Source organism: Zootoca vivipara, chromosome 2, assembly GCF_965207765.1.
Source record: "Zootoca vivipara chromosome 2, rZooViv2.hap1.1, whole genome shotgun sequence".
NCBI lineage: Eukaryota > Metazoa > Chordata > Lepidosauria > Squamata > Lacertidae > Zootoca > Zootoca vivipara.
The window spans coordinates 73,000,241-73,013,052 of NC_142584.1; the positions used below are offsets into that span (position 1 = coordinate 73,000,241).

At 40.9% G+C, this 12,812-nt stretch overlaps 1 protein-coding gene across 3 annotated transcripts in view; it reads right to left on the minus strand.

The window, feature by feature from the left end:
- The window catches only part of SFMBT1 (Scm like with four mbt domains 1), a 72,336-nt gene that overhangs the window by 25,449 nt on the left and 34,075 nt on the right, over nucleotides 1–12,812 (minus strand). For 2 of the 3 annotated variants that reach the window (XM_035106166.3, XM_035106167.3), the window contains exons 2-3: nucleotides 7,192–7,344; nucleotides 3,596–3,690 (exon numbers count right to left, since the gene is read on the minus strand). In XM_035106166.3, the coding sequence (XP_034962057.1) occupies nucleotides 3,596–3,690; nucleotides 7,192–7,219 (123 nt within the window). In that variant the 5' untranslated portion in view covers nucleotides 7,220–7,344. Of the gene's footprint in view, nucleotides 1–3,595; nucleotides 3,691–7,191; nucleotides 7,345–12,812 lie in introns of those variants that run through there. The other variant, XM_035106169.3, reaches the window with a different exon arrangement.

Here is a 12,812-nt window from a genome sequence, read left to right on the forward strand (position 1 = left end):
CTTTTAAGCTTGGCAGAAAAACTTCAATGCTTTCTCAGCACAAAATATAATCTCCCTTTCTTTTACCAGACAACCCCTCCCTTTCCTTACCAGACAACAGATCAGTGCATAGCAATTTTTATTTCTCTGTGTGCCACAGTACAACATACTACCACATGATTGCCCCCAACTTGAATTACAATTTTACTTGAATTAAAATTTTACACTTGTAAATCCTACTTTCCTCTGTATAGGAAATAAAAATGGCTATGCACTGATCCTTAACAGGAAAGCATGTTCAATAAAAAAACTATTTGCATCAGGAGTAAAAACAGCATGTAATCCTCTCCCCAAAACAGAACCGAAGCTGGTGTCCCTTTCCATTAGATAAGCAAATGAAATTACTTTGCAGCATGTCATACGTCTTCAAACCCATTCTACTGTTGTATTTTACACTGTGTTAAAGGAGAAGTGTGCCTGCTAACATATATTGCCCTCCCCTTCTTTCCTGCAAGCATGGCATGAGATGCATCAAGCAGTTGAGGCAGAATTTGTTTCCTAGTATGTCATCCACTACAGTGCAAAAAAGGAAAGAGAATGAATCCCTTTCCTCCGAGGACATCAATGTGGCAAACATGGTAGGAACAACCAATAGCAAGAGAAAGAAAAACAAACAATTATCAACACAAAACAGGATTCACATCTTATTTGGTACAAATATTTGTGGCTGGAATATTCGTGGATTAGAAACAAGATACAGTACTTATTATAAACTTAAAAAAAATTCCTTCAGTAGCACCTTAAAGACCAACTAAGTTTTTATTTTGGTATGAGCTTTCGTGTGCATGCACACATCACTCATGCTCAAACAGCACCCTCTTATGGCAGTCTAGTAAGACTGCAGTGGGATGAAGAGTGAAGGGAACTAATTTCGTTCTTTTTTATTTGTGAGGGCATTCACTATGAAAAAAATAGTTGCAGGTGACCAGCTGTCTAGGAATGCAGGCATCCAAAATATAATCTGTAGGTGTGATTACAGCAATTATAATACTGATAGATTAGTTAATTGATAGATTTATAATATTTAACTACAGTATTTATAACTACTGTATTTTAAAATAGTTAATTAAGCACACCTCTTTCCTCTTGCTTCTAATGGTTGCAAACTTCAGACCAGAAGACACATGTGAATAAGACTAAAAATAACTTCCTGATGTAAAGTGTGGTGATTTAGACAATTGTGTGTGTAGCTATTTATCTATCTGCATATTACTCTATAGTGACCGTGTTCACATGTACAGTGGTACCTCTACTTATGAATTTAATGCGTTCCGAACGCACATTTGTAAGTCGAAAAAATTTGTAAGTCGAATCCCATAGGAATGCATTGGGAGAAAAAAATCGTAAGCCGAAGCAACCCTATCTAAAAATTCGTAAGTAGAAAAAATCCTATCTAAACCACATCCAAGATGGCTGACGGAGCTCCATTCGTAAGTAGAGTTATTCATAAGTAGAGGTACCACTGTAATTGTAAATGAAAAAATTGGTTAATAAACCATACTGTCCTCCCCTAGCACAAGATGGAAGAGGCTTAATTCTACACCAGGAAGCTTAATTTTGCACCTGAGCTCAGGATCGTGGTGTCTTTCTCAACAAGCCATGACTGTTAATCCGACTTGTTGTTGCCTTGCACATCAAGGCTTGCTAAGGAGCAACAAACTACGATCCCAGGTTCAGGTATTACACTAAGCACACACCCTCTCAGTTTGTTTGTCTGTTCATGCCAGCGGGGAGCAAAGCAGAAGCAATCAGGCTACATGCACCAGCACACAGCACATGCACAATTCTGTGGCTTATTAAACTAATAAGCAAGTGGAAAAGCAAATTGATTAAGGGGAAAAAAATATCTTCAGAATACACCCCTAATAGAATTGCAACCCCAGTTGCATAGAAGACTGCAAAGGTATTACGTTAAGCCTGCCACAGGTTAATTACAGGGCAAGTATAGTTTGCACAGGTTCACAAAAGGCATTGATTTAGCCACAAGAGGGCAACCTTAGTTCTGTAAGGATGAAGCAGAAAGGTGCCGGTATGGATACTGAATAATTTGTGAACATGCAGAAACAGTGTTCCAATTTGGCTTAAATCCTTGAAGCAGCAAAGGCTTTAAATCTGTAAAGCAACAGTTTAGCTGAGGAAAATTGCGAGTGATATCCCAGCTTGAACTTTGCCAACTTTATTATTTTTTAAAAAAGACTCCCTTGGATAGTCTGCAGACTGCAGTTGTGATGGACTTTTAAACAACAAAATAAAAGAGCAACCGGGCAACCCAGCCAGAAACTGAAGTCAGAAGCTTCTTCACCATACTTCCCAAGTGAAATATATTTAAATATTTACTACAAAAAGAAAAAAGAAAAAAAAAGGAGCCATGCCAAGAACAAAGCTCTATATTGCTGGGGAACCACAACATACTTGAAATAAAAATACTTTATTGTCACTGTACCACTTGTTTACAGTGAGATTAAATGAGCCCCCCACAATCTCTTAGTCCTTGCTACACTCTGTGTGCTGTTGTACGACCACCAACCCCGAACGTCAGCTGCAATGTTGCTGACTTCCATTCAGCACCCTCACGGCCCATGGGTAGAAACTGTTCTTTAACCTGTTGGTGCGGCTTATCATGCTTCTAGATCTCCTGCCCGAGCAGCACAGAGCAGCAGATCGCCAACTGGTTTGAAGCTAGCATTAAGGATTTAGAATAGAACCATGTCTCTGGTAACAAGTCACTGTTCAGGGTGTCATTGAAAAAGTGATGCAGGTGGGGAACTAAAAGATCTTTAAACTTTTTGTAAAATAACCCTGGACCTGGCGACTTGTTATTTTTAAGCTGCCCAATATAGCTTCTACAGTCAAACCTCGGATCCCAAATGCCTCCGTTCTGGAACGTTTCGGCTCCCAAACGCCAAAAATCCAGATGTAAATGCTCTGGTTTTCAAACGTTTTTCAGAAACCTAATGTCCAACGCGGCTTCAGCTTGAGTGCAGGAAGCTCCTGAAGCCAATCAGAAGCCACGCCTCAGTTGTCGAATGTTTCAGAAGCCAAACAAGCTTCCGGAACGGATTACGTTCGACAACCGAGATTTGACTGTACGACCTCAACAACTGTTATTTGCATATATAAGGAGCTACTGGTTTCTTATTCCAGGAGAGAAAGTGGCACAGAATGACTAGCGCTGGATACAACCTGTTGCCCGTATAGGGCATTTGTACCAACTGCAAGAGATCTTCTTCCCTGCCAAATCATAGAAGGACAAATAATCAATGGCCACTCTCTTTGAAAGTATGAACATTAGCCATTATTTGGATTGATCTCTAGCACCAACTGAAAAAACAAGGGCTGCCTTGTAAGGCAAAGGACAGAAGCTCCCCACTAATGGCATATCCCCCTAATGGGACTTGTGAAGACATTTCAGAAGGAGCAAAAAACCTAAACAGCTGCATTTTGATTTCTCAAGCATACGAAACCAAAAGAGCTTCTTCACATTATGGCTCTCTGGGGATTAGAGCTCAAATAATGCATAAAAAAGAGAGGAGAGACTGACCAGATGCTCACTTACGTGTTTAAACGAGCCATGAGGTGCTGCTGTTGCTCCTGTATCTTCCAAATACTCCTCCCAATTGAATTCTGCTTCTTCCACACCTGATCCTGCATCTGTAATAAACCAGAAAAAACACACAGAAGCTTTTAGGAGAAACACCGGTTTGCTACTTTAAATTCCTTACTTGTGAAGGGGTTGCTTTGGAAATATACTAAATGAGTGTATTAAAAAGCCAGATGGACACCTTGTTTGTTAATACAGGTTGAGGGAACCTAATAAAACTATGCAAATATTCTGATGTATAATGCAACCAGAGATAAGGATGTCAACAAATTCCAGAATACTGGGAGTGGGAGACTACTTAAGATTGTACAAAGTACGGTGAGAAATTTGATGCTGCAGGTGCCACCTGTCCTGATTCTGCCACTTATGTTAGCAGCCAGTGTGAATTACTGAAGTCCCCATGTTGTTTCGGTGTCCTTGACACCCAACATGTACCGAGGGCACTTCTGTAAGAAAAACCGCTTGAAGAGGTACAACACGTATCAAAAATAATTGGAATTCTGTGAAAAATAGGAACTATTTGCATGTTAAATTGGCTGAAAGCTCAGCCAAAAACACGGAACAGCAATCAAGAAAATGGCAGGAGAAAAAAAGAACATTACAGTAAAAGCTTAGGTGGTGGTCACTAAGCAACTTGCAAATACATGAGGAGAGGGCAGCAGCTCCTTCACAAACATATTTGATTTGTGACTTATGTCTGTAAGTAGTACACCCTTGATTTAATATGTGACAGGATCAATCCTTAAACAGATATATAGCTCACGAGGCCTGGCTGCGCTCTCTTTCCTTAACAGCTATATATAACGCTCTCCACTCCAAAAGTAATGCCTCAAGGATGAGTAGATGGGCTTCATTAGCTAAGCTCAGACTGACTATACAGTTGGTGTCAGATTTTGCAGTTGCCATTTCAATTTATGTAGCTAGTTTGCTCTCACCAAAGAACAACTTCTGTCATAATTTTAAATGCACATAGACACCTTATATACAGCAGGTCAGGTGCGTGCTGAGGTGTCTATATGGAAAAGATGGATGGCATTTTACAGCACAATCTTACACCCCCACCCATTAACAGAACTCATTTTTTTAAAAAATACATTTTGTTATATGAAATCAGATCTGAATTTGAGAGATTGTAAACTCCTGCATTTGCTTATTCCTTTTGTTTTTGAGCCAACACACTAGTCCCCAATCAGTATTACGCTAAAATGCTGGATAATTGAATTGATTTCTATGGGGCGCCAATCACTTCCCCATTGGGGAAGACCAACATAAAAGGCTTACAAACAAGCCAAGAAGCTCCTTCTCTGAACAGGGGGAGTTTCACTCCAGACTTCTCTTTGCGTAACTGGCTAGAGCTGCTTTCCTAAATGTCAGTCACTGCCATGACTTCATTCATTGGTTAGAAACACTGAGAAGACTGGAGTAGGCTAGCCTTTCACAAAACAAACGAGACTATATGTTTTGCTTTATCTCCTGTGTTCCATAAATGCTAGAAACATTTTGTTTAATGGAATCTGAGAGTTGTGGCTCAAGTGGGTGGCAACTGCTCCCCCACAGACACCTATAGGGACCAGGTGGGCCTATGAGCATTCTCTAACATTACCCTGCACTGTGTGACTTCTCCTGCCCCTTTGAGTGACTTGTGCTCATAAAATAGTGACTATTTTATGTATAAGTGGGTCCTGCCTGGAGGTGTGCCTGAAGATTGGCAGGAGAGGTGTTGTTGTAGCTGTGCCACTGGGGTGGATGGAAGGTGGGGCCTTGGAGTCATATTGTATGCCGAGTATGAACACGCAGAGGGTGTACCCCCATCGTTGAGAGTTCATGCTCTGCTTCTGGATGGGTAGCATGTGGGCATCATTGCCAGCATAGGCACTGATGGGTGGGCTATGGCAGCATTTCCAGAGACAATGAACATTTCTCGCTTTTTGGTACTTTCTCATTGTGCATCTCCCCCCTCTCCTCCTGGGCTGAGCATACACTGGAAACTGCACAACTGATGTAGCAGTAGCGTATCTCCTGTCCTGACATAATGAGACTATAGGATTGCTGTTAGTACATAACCAGCTTCACATATAATTCCTTTGTGTAGCCTGAAGTCTCCTTAATTGCATCTTATGTAACTGAAAAATATACACACTTGTCAGAGAAGAATTTCAGGAAGCCCTCTGTCAAGTTTGCAAATTCAAAGGCATGTTGTAGTAAGAAATTAAGCTGCATGTTATTATTTATAATACCTGGGCAGTAAACACTGGGTTGGGCTGGTTATGAAATGCAGAATAGCAATAGTACTGCCCATGCCGTACTCAATTCTTTAAGGACTAACTCTTCCTCTCACAGGAAGTGAAGTGGGTAGGAGAAAAGCCAAATTTCAACATTAATGAAAGATTCTAACACTTCCAAGTCTCTATTTATGGCAGATTGCATCACCCACATTCAATATACTGCATGCAATGTTACTCGCTTTGTCAGCATATTTATTCCTTGAAAGAGAAAAGGCCACACACCCTCAAAATGTACAGCTCACAGCATTTGAGGCCACAGAATATGAAACCACAATAAGCATTAGCAAAGTTCCACATTCTGTACTTACGTGTGGTTTGTGATTATATCAAGAAGAATCACACAATTCAAGCTCTTATGTGAAAGAGCTCATCACCTATGCTCCATCTAAACAAGGTCTGTGAAGTGGGCACAAACTTTAAGAATAATTTCTGCAAATTCAAAGAAGCGATGGCTGTAAACTCTATACTTGTTTAAAATGCGGCAGCAGGAGGACAGAAATGAAAACGAAAACACACTGGCTGGGTTTAGACATGACAGAACAATGAGTTGTGGTTTATGCACAAGCCTTGGGCTTGTGTGCCCATCCCTCCCTGTTCCTCTCTAGTGTGAGGAGATAAGCTTTTGCTTCCACTTGCAGAAACACAAATTATGTCTAAATCCTAAACTCTGGTTTATCACAACTATGGTTAGTTGAGACAAGCCAGCTTTGCAACCTTGCAACCCATAGTTAGAAGATGGCTTGTTTCAAATACCTATAATTAGGATGAACCACAATTGTTTGGCTTCTGACTCAATGATAAACTGGCTAGTCTACATCAGAATCAAAGCTTCCAAGTTATCATGGAGGAAAAGAGGTGAAGGAAGAAGTATGTGAGCCCAGAGGGAGGCTGGGCTCATTCTTTTAATGATAAGCCTTTATTATGCTGTACCGAAATGTTGCCATATAGTCACAACAAGCCAGAGGTGAGGCACAAGGAAACTCTGCATGAGATGAGAAGCTGTTTAGATCAGCTGCTGCTGGAAGATGTTTTTGAGAGCTACAGGCACACTGCAATGTTAACACAAGTGCAGAAGATACTTAACTGAAGAGGAACTTCAGCAATGGTCTTCATAGCCCCTGCCTTTGAACTTTAAAGCAACTTTACCCATGGCTTATCTTTTTAATCATCTGTGTCGCAAGTATGCAAAACGAGGTTAATTTGTCCAGAATAGATTTACAACTGAGAAGATACCTGTTGGAACCCCAGGTGCCATAATTGCAGTACCTGTCTCATGCTGCTGTTCTCCATTCATCTCCACAGCAATCTGGCAATAATCCTTGGGAGCAGGAAGTAGAGAAAGCCAACCAGTCACTGCCTTGATCTCATCTGCTCTCAGTGTCTTCGCTTCTACAGGCTTGCAGGATGATCAGACAAACACTGCAGAGGGAAAAATTAAAACATGTTTTTGTTTGTTTATAACTCCGGAACAACTAAACGTCTTCTTCTTCCATTTGTGGAATAAGAACACATTTTAGGAAAAAAACATCAGAGGCCACATCTATTCCACTTCCAAAAGACCACCTCCAATTTTAAATACAATGTAAATTATCTTTATAGATGTGCTGTGATATATTGCCCATGCCTGAAAATGGCAAAAAAGCAAGGTTAAAACAAGTTGATTATTGCTGTGTACAGGAATCATTTCACTTACATACATCTTTCTCTTGCTTACCGTACATAAATAACGTCTCACATCTATTCTGAATTTTCATGTGCCACTAGAGTTCTGACTAGATTGTATAAAGCAGTTTTATTATAGACAGAACTCAAGTGGTGGTACAAATAAAGTGCTTTTTATGTGAGCAACATCGACTGTACAGTATCTTTAATATCTGCCAAATTTTTGTATGTGGAAATCTGAAAATAATTCTAATGCCTTTGGTATAGAGAAATGGCTTTAATTTGCTCTGTAAAACAGCATGTAAATTTTCAGCAATATACAAGTAGTGTGGTTATTAGCAATAAAGAATGCTTTGCCAATGATACTTTCCTGGCAATAAGGCCTTTTGCAAAACTGTGTGCATTTCTCTTGGCAGAGATATGCCAGAAATTGCTCAGTTAGCCCTTTTCAGAGGGAAGGTGTTAAGCCCTCTCTTTTTAAACAGGTCTTCTGAGTTGTAGAATCCTGCAAATTGTTTTTTGTTGCTGAATTCTTCATGAAATTCATATTGTGCTAATAGCTGAGCTTGAAAAGCATACGACAAACCCATAAAATTAATACATATTTAAAGAGCCAAAATATCTTAACTCAATAAATTTATAGTTTCAACACCTGGAACAGAAATACTCAACTTGCTTTTATTCTGCTCTTTTAATTATGCATTCAAGCCCCATCATAACAAAAATGTAAGATATAGAAATCTGGAATGCTATGACAGGTACAACATCATATTAATCTCTGCTAGTCTCAAATTATCCTTCAAGATCCTATTAAGCGGGATTGCCTCCAGACGACTCTTAAGCACCACCTGCTTTTGGAGTTCCCTGCATCAAGGAACACTGGACCAAGCAACACCAGGACTGGTTTGATGAGAATGACAGGGAGATTGAACGCATTATTGACAAGGAAAGTAAGGCCTTTCAGATCTGGCAAAGAGTTGGAAACTGTGCCACTAAGAAAAAACCAAACTATGCCAACACTAAGGCTGAGGTTCAAAGAAGAACCAGAAAACAAAAGAAGTCCCAGTGGATAAAAAAGCTCGAGAGATCCAGCACTTAGCCGACACTCATGATGCACAGAGTTTCTTTAAAGCCACAAAGACCATCTATGGAACAATAATAGCATGTGCCCCCTACGCGCAACAGACGGTACCACACTTCAAAAAGATAAAGAAGCTATTGCACTGTGTTGGAAAGAACATTACCAGCAACTCCCCTGTAGCTGCCGAAGTCTTCTCACAAATGAGCTTGAAGTATCTTCAAATCTGGGAGAGTTGTGTACAGCTATTAACCAAATGAAAAACAACAAAGCCAGCAGACCTGATGGGATAACTGCTGAAGTCTTCAAAGTGGGCAGCAGTGAACTTACACAACAACCACACAATCTCATCAAAAAAATCTGGGAGAGACAGGAGATCCCAGCAGACTTTAGGGATGCCAAGATTATCAATCTCTTTTTAAAAACATGATTTTCACTTCTCAACAGCTTCAGGAAAAATGCAGAGAGCAAAACCAACACCTGTGTATGGCGTTTATTGACCTGACTAAGGCCTTCAACACTGTAAATCGTACTGCCCTGTGGACTGTCCTTCTGAAAATTGGCTGCCCAGATAAATTAGTGAACATCCTTCGGCTCCTCCACGATAATATGAGAGCAACAATCGCGGATAACAATGGCTCTCAAAGTGAACCATTCACAGTGGAATCAGGTGTTAAACAGGGATGTGTTATCACACCAACTCTCTTTATTATTTCCATTGCCATGATCCTACACATTGTCGAAGGAAATCATATATCAAACAGATGGAAAGCTCTTTAACTTGAGCAGGTTGAAAACAAAGAGTAAGGTTACCACAACTTTTGCCGCAGAGCTTCAATATGCTGATGACAACGTAGTGTGCGCAGACTCAGAGGATGACCTCCAAACCATCCTAAATATCTTCATAGAAGTTTATGGCTCAGCATCCAAAAGACTAAAGCACTTCACCAACAAGCATGTTATTTTAAAGCAGGGGATCTCCAGATGTGGCTGATAGGAGTGTGAGTCCTACAATCTATGGAGAGTCACAAGTTCCTTGCATCCAGGTTCTAGAATGCATTATATAAGGGTTTTATTTTTTTTAAAAAAATATTTTATTTGTTGAAACAGACTCCTTCGGGAGGTTGTGGACTCTCCTTCATTGAAGGTTTTTAAGCAGAGATTGGATGGGCATCTGTCATGGATGCTTTAGCTGAGATTCCTGCATTGCAGGGGGTTGGACTAGATCAGGGGTCCCCAGACTACGGCCCGGGGGCCGGATGCGGCCCAATTGGCCTGCTAATCCGGCCCGCGACGACCCCCGCCGCCCGCTCTTATGGCGCACAGCGCGGCAGCGCTCTTCCGGGTCGGGAAAAAAGCGCCGAAAATCCTTTGTGCGCATGCGTATGGGCCTCTTCCGACCTGGAGGAGGTCATTTCTGGTGCACTTCCGGGTCAAGGGAGGCCCATACGCATGTGCACAACAGATTTCCGGCGCTTTTTCCACCCTGGAAGCGCGCCACCGCGCCAGTAAGCGTCCGTGCGCATGCGCACGGGCGCGCACTCCCCCGCCCACCGGCCTGCACAGGTGCGCGCTCCCCCATCCTCCGGCCCGCCGCGCGATCGGCGCGGTGGGAACCGGCCCAAACGCCAGTAAATCTGGTGACCCCTGGACTAGATGAACCTTGGGTCCCTTCCAACTCTAAGATTCTCTGATTTATAATCCATACTTTCATAACAGCTACTGCTTTCAGTTTTGGTTTCCATTATGTAGTTTTTCTGCTGCTGGATTCTTTCTACTGCTCTTTGTATTGTTTGTTAATTTGGTTTTATATTACTTTATTGCAATTCATTTTATGACTGTTGTTAGCTGCCTACAGATTCCAGAAGAGCAGAATATAAATTTGGATATGGTATTCAGAACCCTGAAGCAAGTAGGGCCTGGAAGCACTGGCTAAAGAAAAGGCATGGCACCAGAAGTGGTTTCTGTTTTCATGTCAATAGAGCCAACATAAAAAACTGTTTATACAGTATAGACTTCTCAAAAATTACTCCCTAATTGTGCCTAATTTGGTCTCAACTCAGCCGAAGATGGAAATATCTAGGGTGATATTCACCATAGAGCTAAGTAGTGCTATGGCTTCTGCTGCACAATGAAACTTCCCTTCCCTTCCCCATGTGTCCCCTATATCTGTTCTGGGCTCCCCACAGCCTTCTGAGAGGCAGGTTTGGGGACAGGGCAGTACATGCAAGGGGGAGGAGGGGGAAAGTCACATCGCACAAGCAGAAGTTGTTCTGCTCACACTTTTTAAAAAGTTGGATACTGCCTCTAGCGTTTTCTTATTTTCTGATTCACAAATTTGGTATAGCAAAAGGGCAACTGAGTACAGTGGTACCTCGACTTAGGAAGACGATCCGTTCCATGGCCGTCTTCGGCTGTCGAAGTCTTCGGCTGTCGAAGCGCCTGTTCTGCACATGCGCAAAGCGCGATTTTGCACTTCTCTGCATGCACCGACCGTGCACGGGGCGAAAAGACTTCTGGGGTTGTCAACTTTGGAAGTCGAAACCTTCGGTAGTCGAGTCGTTCGGATGTCGAGGTACCACTGTATGTGGCTAACTGCTCACTCTTATAAGCAAAGCAGCATGCAGGACTGGATGTAGGATGGACTGCAGCAATGCAACATTCACAATGATGCCTTCATTGCCCTGAGCACAGCAGCTTTGATGAACATAGATAGGTGCAGGTATTTTGCAGCCCTGCACACAACACCTAATACAGCAAAGGAAAAGGTATGGAAGGCATATCCATCCCCAGAAGCATCGCTTACAACTAAAAATACAATGTCAGTGCCTAGAATTCGAAAGATGTTTCCAACCACACAAGGTACTCTTTCATCTTTGCAACTATCTATGTACCTGAAAAACCAGGTTGCTTTGATATTTTTCTTCTTCTGCTTGAACTTAACTAGCTAATTGTCAGCCCAACTGAATAAATGACTTCAAGTTTCCCGAGACAGTTCTGTGTTAGGCTGATCATAGAGCAAACATGGGAAGTAATTACAGTGGCAATAATAAAAAGTAACCTCTCTTTTTTCAAGAGTGAACTCCAAGAAAGCAGAATGGATTTAAAAGTACTTAAAAGCAAGACTTGACCAAATGTGTTTTTAAGTTCTAAATCTTAACACCAACAATAATGTCACTTTGATATTTACATGCCACTGTGAGCAAGTGTGAATGAAATTATAGATTATTTCATAACAAAGTGCCGTGCTATAAGCCTCTGACTAGAGTGCATTGAAAAGTTAACCCCGATAAAACTGACTACACATGCTATTCTAGGTAAAAAAGAAAAATCTTTATTTGGAATGTATATTATTGTGCACATTCTTGTTGCATAGCAAGATAATCATTACGGTAACTACCATGAACGACAACAAGGCTAAAAAACTCAACCTAGAGGTATTACATGGAAGTAGGTCTATGTTCCAAAAGACATAGCCAAAGATTCTAGGAATGGGTTTTTTTCCACCAAGGCAAAAAGCAAAATTGATCTGTTTTCCTGTTACAGTACTCACAATACATATCTTTTATATTCATTTCCTACATACATCAGCAGATAACATGATAATTTTATGGTAAGATAACTCACCATGTGCTTGCACCTAAATGTAGGAAATTAATACAGCAACGACAACTTCCCATTACATTGTTCTGCATACTCCAACCCATATAATTTTACACCAGATACCTCCATATACAAGTTGTTGGATGATCGCTTGATGGGAAAGTTAAAACACATTTTGAGTGTTCCACTGGGAGTCTCAACCAGAGTTTACATTAGCTTCATAATCTTTCGAAAGAAAGAAAGTAAAATATGAGACTAGTTATATGGTATATTTGTGAACAAAACATTAATAGAAGTGTTCTGGGTTTTCTACTATTAAAATTAAAATTGGCCATTTAAACAGTTGGGCCTCAACGAATCTGGAAAGAAGCCTGCATTTTACAATGGCAATAGTTCGTGTTGAGCCCTCGGTTCTCAAACAATTTGAAAGAGTTCTAGTTTATCATTTGTATTTGAAATACATTTTTAAAATGAAGTTTGTAAAGCCATGTAAAATGCATTAATAAAAAGAACTTTTTTTTAAAGTGCTATTTTAGAGTTGGGT